A 10,949-nucleotide genomic window follows, 5' to 3' on the forward strand; every position below is an offset into this window, starting at 1 on the left:
TTTAAAAAATGCGGTTTAGCTTATGCACATCTTGACTATATAATTTAAATATATCATCAGAGAGTTGAATCCATGATCTCTTCACTAAAACGTTTATTTGTCATTGTCAATTGAATAACATTTTGATGGTATCAACCTATCAGTTTTATGTAATTTTGCAAAAGGAAGTGTTTATAGGTCATTTAAATTAGAGTTTTTTATAGTGCACCCACTACTATTAGGGTAAAACTAGTGACTATTCACTATTATACTCTAAATCACATAGCACATACTGTCAAAATTACAAGTTACTTATAATTATGATTTTTTGTTAAGTGATAGGTATAAATATAATTACCTAAATGCCTTATAATTAAAGAATAACAGTGGGTGATTACTATTTTACCCCAAAAATAGTGAGTATCGTGCAAAAAAAAACTTTTGAATTATTCTCACGTAAAAAAAGGCCCCTGCATGTGAAGAGCCAAGGGGTTCATTTCAACTGGACTGGGCCTAAGAGTGGGCTTCTTGATTGGGCTAGGTGTTTTGTTCCAAGACTAGACTAGACTGGGTAGCGTGGGCTTGGATATTATTAATTTTTTTTCCATTAGTAGAGATGAAAATGCGGATAAAGGATATTAAAGAATTAGAAAGAACAGCTATCTAGCTAGAGACTGCTAGAGTGCCTTGTGGAGCTCAAACCTTGAAGACGCGTGACCATTCAGAATCATTGTACTGAAAAGGTCATACACATGCGGCTGGCACCCAATAACAAATTAACAATAACAAGGAAGGAGAGGAGATTCCCTACGACTTGGGAATCTTGGAAATCCCGTTGAGTCATCCAATAAGATTGTCTCTTTTTTGATCCTTGCTTAACCACCAAAACCAAAATATATATATGGATAGAAGTGCCCGCTTTCCACGTGGCGTCTCAAGGTAAACACCAAAGCCACGAAATTAACCGAGTCAAAAACAATCCCAATCTCACCACAGACTCAGAGAGAGAGAGAGAGAGACGTACGCACCAATGGAGAGACAGGATATACACATTTAAAAGCGAGAGATAGGATAATGGCACACAATTTTCAACCCCATACAAGAAATTCATATCTCATATTCTCATCCCATCTCATCATATCATAGATATTAAAGATTAATAGGTCGGTACCGGGTTGGTCCAAGTGGTAAGCAGCGGACCCGCTTAAGTAAGATTCCGGTATCGATTCTTTGTGGATGTAAAAAATTTCCACTAGGAGACTTACACACCACAGCTAGGTGTGCGACGCGGATCGAACACCGGTTTAAAAAAACCGGAGTTGGCAAACTAAAAAAAAAAAAAAAAAAAAGATTAATAGGTCGGTATAAGTGGCAGCTGTGATCTGATTAATGAAATGTCAGATCATAGGTGGGGTCCGCTCCAGTGTGCAATTGTCCTTCGTGACGTTTGTATAGCTCTTTTGACCTTAACTCTTTCATTTAATTTAATCCCTATTTTTTTTGTTTTGGCCAAAAACAAGTGATCGACATCCGGTGTTCGGGGAGGGTGGGGACCAAAAATGTTGGCTAGCTCCTGCTGAGACTCACAGTGAGATTAGAGTCCCTTTCATGAGGAGGACTCATTGTGAGGATTCTACTTCATTTCGTAAGCATTTACAAGTGGGCTTCAATGTTATTGGGTGGTGGAAAAATGTACTTACAATCCCCACTCATATATTGTCTGCCTTAGTCTGTTTTTAGATGGGGTTGATTTCTTCAATCAAATTAGAAATGTATCCGACTCTATGGAATTACTCTTACTGTGTGGTAGAATAAATGTAACAAGAGTGCACCCCCAATCTTTATTGTCTCTCTTTGGCTCTTTTTGGTATCAATTATCATTGTCAAGTTAAATCGGATTAGAAATTTATCGATCATTTTGAATCATTTGGGATCTATTCTGAATTTTATTTTTATTTAAAAATAAGAAAACCTCCAAAATCCATAATGAACTTTTTGTCCATTATGGATTATGATGAGGATTTCATTATCTTCATTTGTGTAAGTTTACTTAAAAGTTCTATAAGTAAGATGAGGGTAAAATAGTCAATACACATTCTTTTATAACAACCATACATTTTCTTTTCAGTTGTTTACAATCATTATTAACAATTTTTACTTGACACCAAACTTATTTTCCATTTTTTAATTTATTTTCGATAAAATCAACAAACCATTTTTCATTCTTGACCTAAAAATGAATTAAAATACTTAAGTTAATATTCATAATGAGAATGAGAATTGATTCTCAAAAAGAGCCTTAGTCCAGGTTCAATTGGAGTTGGTAGTAACGGATTAGAAATTGATCGAACCACAGAAATGGGGGATCAAACGTTTTCATTAAGAAAGAAAAAGGCATCAAACACTTGAATGTTTCTTCATTCAACTCATTTAACTTTGAATCCCGAACTTAAAAAAATCAATTTAAAGCAATTATCAATTGCTGACTTTAACCCTCTTTTAATTGGAAACAAGATTCAAGGATATGAAAAAATTTTTAAATTAATATCATTTGTGACGCGAAATCCGAAGAGAAAGAAAAACAAAGCAACGTCTAAGAACATCAAACACTGAAGTTTCTTCAAACAACTCATTTAACTTTGAATCCCTAACTTAAAGCTCTTGCTGGAGCGACTACTATGGAACTCATATGAGGGAAACCATGACTAAAGGATTTGAAAAAGGTAAATTTTCATTAAGTGAAGCAATCATTGGGGATTTGGGAGAAGCACAGAAGTATCATGACCTTAAACACCGGTTCATGGCGAGACGATAAGAAGACAAATATGAAACATTCGACGATAAGAAAGATGTGATTCCTGGCTTGAAGATAAGACTGTGTGTGAAGACAATTCGAAACTCCGATAAGAAAGATGTGATTCCATGGCTCGAAGATAAGACTGTGTCGGAGAAGACAAATCTGAAACTTCGACGATAAGAAAGATGTGATTCCATGGCTCGAAGGCTTAAAAAACTTCAAGTGGCAGAGCTTCTACGCGAGGTTCAAGGGCATGATGTTTCGATCTTAAACAACTCTTTTGATTTCGAATGGCATGATGTTTCGATCTTAAACAACTCTTTTGATTTCGAATGCTAACAATCGTATTTCTCTGGTTCAAAGATTTGAATTTGAATTTAAATTTGAATTTGAATTTGAATTTTTTTTTCATTTTTTTTTCCATGTTTTGTTTAAATTAAAAAAAAAAAAACAAGGGCAAATTTGTCATAGAAGTGATAATTTGTCCATAAATTGACTTTTTCTATAGTACGGGGAGGCAGATGCAAAGTTTCAGTTTTTTTGGACTAAAAATGACAAAGACCAAACCTCGGGGGTCCAGATGAAAATTACCCAAAAAAAAATTCATGAGTTTTTATTCGGACTAATTCGGATTCCGATCAATTCATCATCCATGATTGAGTGTGAAACCCTAATGTTGTAAGCTATCATAAATTACCCATCAATGAAGCGAAGTGTGATTTGAATTTTATCACTGAAGAAAGTTTATGTGGAAAAGCATAATCTCATAAGCATACATGCTAAATGAGGCCTAACTTAATATATATATATAAATACTAAATTAGGCTAATCTAGTATGAGATAAATTAAATGATTTGACTCAACTTGTTCCATCAGCTTCGAAGCTTGCTACCCCTCATAATAAAGAAAATGCTCTTAACCCCAGTTTCAAAATTTAAAACTTTTCTGTGTTGTAGCTTGTGGTTTCCTGCTTTGCAATGACACGTTTGAAACAATAACAAAATAAAATGGAAGAACTATACGTGTGCCATGTTCTCTTAGTTGGATGGTTTCACAATGCAAATAATATTAACTTGCAATCTTCCTTCGTATCCATTGAAAACAAGCTCGCGCGCACACACATGCACACACACATATATATATATATATATATAGAAGACAACCCCACACACTCAACCTGTCTTTCAATCGATCAAGATAAGAGACTTGGACTTTTGGGGTTATCTCATAACAGATTATACCCTTAAATGGAAACTTTCAACATCAATAAATGGATAAATCAACAGGAGAACATGATATACAGTTCTAACAAACTAAGCAGCAAACTAAGGTAACCTACGAAGCTGGGTCCGAAATAGATTCAGAATTCACATTCATCATTTTCATCATTCAAATACCCTTCTTTCTCCGAAGGAACCCAAAGCACACTAACCCTACAGGGGGAAAATGGAAGAGAGAAAAGGAAAGCACTTGAAGTTACTAATGGGGATATTTACAAGATTTATTGGCAAAAATTGCCAACTGAGGGCTGTGGGCCAAAGAATAGTTTCAATACTAGCTGTACATGGCACATAACTAAGATATGTTCAATTGGAAGGCAGGATTTAATCAGATTGGGTATGAGAATGTTGGGGTCAATGGATAAGGAATGCTAGTTAAGGGGCCGCGTTGACGTGTAACATCATGAATGTCCCTTACAATGTTGAACACTGCCTCTGGTTTAGCTAGCTTCAGTGCATTCTCTGACATCTTCTTGAGTTCTTCTGTTTCGGTAGTGAACCATTCAGCTACCAGGTCAGCTGTTTCCTTTGGGTCACTTGAGAAGACACCAGCTCCATTGTCTACCACGTAAGGGACATTGCCAACTTCCTGCATAATTTGAATGCCCAATGAAGCAAGGACACAATCAATAAGTGTAAAAGATCAGAATCTGCAGAAAACATACTCTTAAGGTAGATTAGTTCTGTGTTTTTCTTTTCAATTGGACTAAAAAAATTAATACTGACTTCTATATTCTACATCCTCAACTGATTAAATTTTTGTAAGTTTTTGAATAAGCCCAATGAGGTTATCAACAATTAACACTGACCTGTCCTGGGATGAAGTCATTAAGGATAATCGGGAGCCCCCTTATCAAAGCCTCGGCAATTGTACCAGGCCCAGCCTGTAAAAATCAGAATCAAGTAAGAACTATAAGCCTGAGAACTAGCAACTGATGCAATATGCATGAGAACAAACATTCAGGACACAAGAAGTGAGCAACATACTTTTGTAATAATACAGTCACAAGCACCCATCCATTTCTGCATTTGGGTCTCAAATCCTCTTACCTGCAATAGACACAATTCAAGAGTTTTAAATGGGCACCAGAATAATGATTCAATTTCAATAATGGACTATGATATTGGCTTATATGATCATTAAAGAAGCAAATGGATCACCTTCACAGGTACCCTCCACTCGATTGACTCTAAGGTAGATGCAAGAGATTTATTACGGCCACATATAATTACAATCTGTCCAATTGGCTTTCCAAGCTCTTCATCAAACAATGCCTCTTCAAGAGCTATTGCAGTTTTCTCCACAGGACCCATCCCTTCACCACCTCCCATCAACAACACAGCAGGTAATTCAAGGTCCATATCCAACTCTTTTCTTAACTCATCCTGTATAATGAAAAGGGAAAACAAACAAATGAGTATCTAAAATCATTATTCCACCTTCCCATCAGGGGGGAGAAAGGGGAAAAAATTGGTAATAAACTCTTTTAAGTACCAAAGGCAAACCTTAGAAAGAATCGCACGACAGAAGGATGGCCTGATAGGTAAGCCAAATACACGGATTTGAGAGGACTCTAGACCATCTAGCAAAGCCCTCTTGGCTACCTCCTCCGAGGGACAGTAGCATCTGGTCACACTGGTATGAAACCTACATAAAATAAGAATTTTCAGCTTTAAAATCTGGGTAAGTTAGGTGAATAGGCAATGCAAAATGGAATTCTAGAAACCCTATAACTTACCAAGTCCGATGACAAGTATTAAGGTCTGTAATGACTGTAACAAACACCACTTTCTTTTGAAGGCCTTGCCATCTGAGTACCCACAAGGGAATATGTTGCATGAGAGGATGAACGCTAATGATAATGTCTGGTTTATACTCCATCAAACCAGCCTCTACCTCCCTTCAATTGCAGAGAATGTATAAGTTAGAGACAAAGAAAGATACAAAACGAGCAGTCAAGGTTGGTAAGTTTCAAACTTAAAATTGCGATTCACATGTATCCAAACTCCAGTTCATACCACTAAGATTTTCAGTATTCAAATTGGTGATGAATGGGGAATACATGTGAAATTGAAATGTCAGACAAGAAAACATCGTAAAGCCCTTAATGCTTAAGGATAGATCTTAAGGATAGATAAATTGTGTAATATCCAAATGTAGAGAATAGAAGAAATCGTCAAATAGAGAGGGGTCAAAAATTGGAAGAGAAGGAACTTACTTAGCATAGAAGGCAGCCATGGCGGCTAGATAGCCACAGTGAATCCATCGAGGGGAGGTACCGTGGAACGCAACTTTCCAGAGTCTCCCATGTTTCACCATGAATTTATATGATCTCTCCATGTCGTTTAAAGGCCATCCTGTATACTCTTTCCAGACATCCTTGATAATAATCTGAAATAAACAAGATTTGCTTTAATTAGAAAGCACCACCATGACATAGATTAAAAAATCCACCACATTAAAGGTACTTAAAATAACAAGAACAACAACGTATCAGTGTGAAATATCAAGAAAACCCTATTCAAATGTGAAAACCCATTACCCTGTATTCATCTCCAAATTCCAACCTAAACGCATCCCTGATTGCTTCCGCAGAAGCTCGATGCCCACCACCAGTATCACTCATCAAAATCAATACAGTCTTGGTCCTTTCAGCTCCAAGCTGTACAAGCTCCGTGTTTCTTTCATCTTCATTACAACCATAAGAACATTTCTTCTGTTGGTAATAATGACCGCCGACACTTTGAAACAAAGTATCTCTAATGGATCTCCTCGGAGATACCACTGACATAACCATCTCCGATAATTCCCAATCAAACCCCCAAACCGATAACAAAACCCAGCAGACCCAGTTCACCACCTGAGCGAAACTAAAGAAAAGGATACCCAGTTTTGCTAGCAGAGGCAAAATCTACTTCAACCTAAAAGAGAAACCGTATTGTTGAGTTTAAAAGAGGATGGAACAAGCCCTTGTGAGAGGTAAAGAATGATTTTTGAAGAGAATAGAGCCGGCGTAAACGTCGGTTAAAGATTCCAGAATTATTCCGGTATACTTGGAGAAACCATAGATTTGAGTTGCAGGGTTTGAAACGAGCTTTGAGGCTTTGGGCTTTGTGTCTCTGAGCGAGAGAGGGAGAAGACGAGTTTTGTAGAGTACGAAAGCCGGCGAATAAGGCGCGGAAAGATTCCTCGAATGATTCCGGTATTTTAAGGGGCTGGCTGGAATTTCTAGCCGCTTGATTCGCATTTTTTTTGGAATTTCGAATCTTCCAAATTACCGCACCCACCCTCAAAGCCATTTTACATGGAATTATTTTAAATTTTCTTTTTAAAAAATTGGGAGTGGTCAGTGAGGGGCCCAGTTAATGTTGAGGAATAATAATAAGTGAGTTGGCAAGTCTCAAAGAGACTGAGTCATTTGCTTTTTGGCCCAGTCTTCAAGGGGTCTAAGTTTCCTGTGTAAAATGTTCTTCCAAGTTAACAGCTTGCAACCTTTACAAGTAACACAAAAATAGCTGGAGAAGGCACTTGCAGTCTTGCATTGCCTTGTTATCCAAGTTGCATGTTTCGATTAACTGTCTAATTTCTATACAAAAGAAGAAAAAAAATGCTTAGTCTTTTCCTATCTTATCTATGTTTAATGGTGAATTTTCTTTCTAAATATATGTATTAAAAATATAAAATAAATATTCTTTATATATATAATAAAAAAAGATAAATATTATTTCTAATAATATGTAATTAAAAAAATAGAATAGATATTCTTTCTATATATATATATATATGTAATATAAAATAAAATAAAATTCTTTTTAAATATATTTAATAAAAGATAATAGAAGAGCCAAAATTTAATATCTGGCAAATAATAGCCTTTTTATTTTTTTTCTTTGGATCTGAAGTTTATCTGGACAGTTTACGCCTACCTCATTACATTCTCAAAAGAGTTTTTATATAAATTAATATAGGCAAGGCTTCATCTCTAGCCTAGAGGAAGTTCAAACTCTGACTTCTTATATGGAAACATTAATTTTTTACCAACTAAACCACCCCTAGATATTAACAAAATGATTAATTATTATCAATAACGTACTACTGTTTTTTATAGTTAAGAGATAAGTATAGATATTTTATATATGAAAAATGATTAGAATGATTTTTCTAAGAAAAATTCAGAAAATCAAGAAAGGAGCATAATCTTTATCCTCTCTCTCAATACTCCAATTGAATAAATGGTCAATTATTTGGTATGATAATTAAGATTTTTTTTTTTTTGATAAACATATGATCATTAGGACCACCACATAAGTTTTGTGCTTTTTGAATTGAAATAATATCTTATGATGTCATCATCATTATGATGAGTGGAGTCAAATGTGACTGACTATCTAAACTATCCAATAAATACCCGACCTCAATGTTTGTATTTGATTTCAGAGTGAGATGGCTGGTCCAAAATTGGGTTGAACCGCACTTGAACCGGGATTACAAGGTTGGGTAAAATCCTAATTTGATTCATGTGTTACATAAAAATGTGATTTTAATGATTCTTGCAGGCCACTGATAATAACGGAAAATTGGTATCAAGAAGATGTGGTGTCTACATCAGTATGAAGCCAATGAGTGTACTGGCAAGTTGCTATTTGTCCTTCATGCATTTTGTGTATATTGTCTTGTAATTGTGTTTACCCTACGTCTTTACAGCTCCGTTTTCTTGATTATACGAAAAGATTGATTTAATGGGAAATGTATGTCGGCTAAAGAAGTAATAACTAGAAATTCTAGTCGTGGTGCGCGCAAGCTGGCCCGGATGAACCTCATTCAAAAAAAAAAAAAACTAGAAATCCTAGTTACTTTTGAATTCTAGGCAGCAAAGGATTTTTCTGGAGAAGAGAAAAGAGAGATGGAGAAAGTTCGACAGACCATGAAGGGCCTTAATATCTAAAGAGAATAAACGGTGCTCTGTTGTGATTACTCTTTGGAGGGTGGAAATAGTGGAGTTGGTTTGTAGCTAGTGACTACTGTGGAGCAATGATATATGCAATATCAATCCCAATGGAATTCGATGATGTGTTATATGGTGAAGCAATGGCTATTAGGGAAGCAACGCTATGGGCTCGAGATAATGATTTTTCCAAGATACTCGTGTATAGAGACTTTATGGGTTTGGTATCAGCAAATGAAGATGATCAATTAGAAACGTACTGGTAGTACGTTTGGAACTCTCCCCCCCTATCCTTTCCCTTCCCCATGATAGAGTTATTTGGATCCCCACTTCTTCCAAAATATTCACCACTCAGTCTGCTTGGAATTTGTTTCGTTCCCCCTCCCCTCCCCCCCCTATGGCTCCCATTGGTTTGGTTCAAAGGCCATATTCCTCGCCACTCTCTTACCCTTTGGAGAGCCCTAACCACTGCCTTACCAACCCAGTCATTCCTTGCTTCCCGCCACATCCCTGTGAACCTAAATTGCATTCTTTGCTGGAATAGCTCTGAGGACATCGAACATTTGTTTTTTTCTTGCCCTTTCTCTAGTGCTCTTTGGAGAAAAGCCCTTAACTTCATTTGGCCCTGCTGTCATCGATCATTTTGGTTTATTAGGGACTGGTCTTGGGTTTTGAGTAACTTCTCAGGTACCTCTATCTGTGACCGAATAGGCAGGCTTGTTATTGGGGCTTTAGTCCACCATCTGTGGTGGGAGCGAAACCTTCGGCACTGGACTTCTAAATCCCGATCCATTGATGCTATTTGGAATGCTATTTATTTTGATGTATCCTCTAAAATTTCTGCTTTTCCCTCCCCCCCCCGGTTGTTGACTCCCCAAGGAACAGACTCATTGTTGTTGCCTGGGGCCTCAACTCCCAAATCCATTCTCCCCCTTGATCCTTTGCCCGTGGATCTTTCTTTGTATTTGTTCTCGTCTTTTAATTGATTAATTATTCATCAAAAAAAAAAAACGTACTGGTAATAGAGACAGTAGTGCATGATATCCAGGTCCTAGTTACAGATTTTGTGATTTGTAAGGTTAATTTTAATCCTAGAGAGGGAAATGTGTTCGCCCACTCTCTAGCAAAGAAGATTGTATCCATTTCCAGTAGGACATCTAGATCGTATTCCTCCCCTTGGATCATTGAGTTACATGCTTAGGATCCTTTGTGTTTTACTGGTACTTCTCAATGAAATTTGGTTTACGAAATAAATAAAATAAAAAATTGATTGAAAATAGGCTAAGGCATATGAATGTAACATAGGCCCCACAATCAAGAGATATTCTTCATAGTAATAATAAAAGGGAAAATAGACTTTAGAAAAAGGAAAGAATTATCCAAGCTAAGCAATTTAATTTTTTACGATAATGAATGTAGACGTAATCGCACTTATTTAATTAACGATTCTATCATATCCACTCAGTATAAATAAGAATACGATACGATGTCTTTCAAAAGTTTTAAACAAGGAAAAGACACCACACATGTCTTTTTTGTGTTTATGTATGTATTTTATTCATTTTTTAATTAAATACTTTGATGATATGGTCTCATAGCTTCCAACCTGTTGCATAGGTTCCTTACTTGTGGAATTGTAATCTGATTTTTTTTTTCTTTTTTGTTTAACTTCAATGATATTTATTAAGTTGCTTAACTGGAAAGGTATAAAAATCCACCTACTTTATCCAAACCCTTTTTTCATGGACAATTCAAATCATTTTTGTTTTGTCTTTTTGACTTGTTGTGTTAGAAAAATATCTACATCATCATGGCCGGTCTGCCTATATGTTGCATGTTTCATCGAATAATAATTCATTGAATTACTATTGTAGGAAAAATTTCCTACGCATGATAAGAGTCTTCATATTACAGCCAATAAGAGGTTGAAAAAATGGTATAGTTTAT

At 36.0% G+C, this 10,949-nt stretch overlaps 1 protein-coding gene across 1 annotated transcript; it reads right to left on the reverse strand.

The window, feature by feature from the left end:
- Positions 1-4,096: 4,096 nt before the first annotated feature.
- Positions 4,097-7,208, reverse strand: LOC149009472 (monogalactosyldiacylglycerol synthase 2, chloroplastic-like). The gene is made up of 8 exons (XM_089160446.1): positions 6,600-7,208; positions 6,276-6,448; positions 5,796-5,957; positions 5,563-5,704; positions 5,218-5,442; positions 5,044-5,106; positions 4,866-4,940; positions 4,097-4,645 (listed from the first exon to the last, which is right to left on the reverse strand). The coding sequence occupies exons 1-8, from the start codon at positions 6,852-6,854 to the stop codon at positions 4,385-4,387; spliced, it is 1,356 nt and encodes a 451-aa protein (XP_089016572.1). The 5' UTR covers positions 6,855-7,208; the 3' UTR covers positions 4,097-4,384.
- Positions 7,209-10,949: the final 3,741 nt, after the last annotated feature.

This window comes from Hakea prostrata, chromosome 7, assembly GCF_041222555.1.
Source record: "Hakea prostrata isolate BN-2017 chromosome 7, UWA_Hpros_2, whole genome shotgun sequence".
NCBI lineage: Eukaryota > Viridiplantae > Streptophyta > Magnoliopsida > Proteales > Proteaceae > Hakea > Hakea prostrata.

Bases quoted from the DNA above. Each gene is read 5' to 3' on its own strand.
- LOC149009472 (XM_089160446.1), bottom strand. From the start codon at position 6,854: ATGGTTATGTCAGTGGTATCTCCGAGGAGATCCATTAGAGATACTTTG. The intron at 5,705-5,795 runs GTAAGTTATAGG...TATTTTATGTAG, and splicing joins AATACTTGTCATCGGACTTG to GTTTCATACCAGTGTGACCA. The intron at 5,443-5,562 runs GTTTGCCTTTGG...TTCATTATACAG, and splicing joins GTCGTGCGATTCTTTCTAAG to GATGAGTTAAGAAAAGAGTT.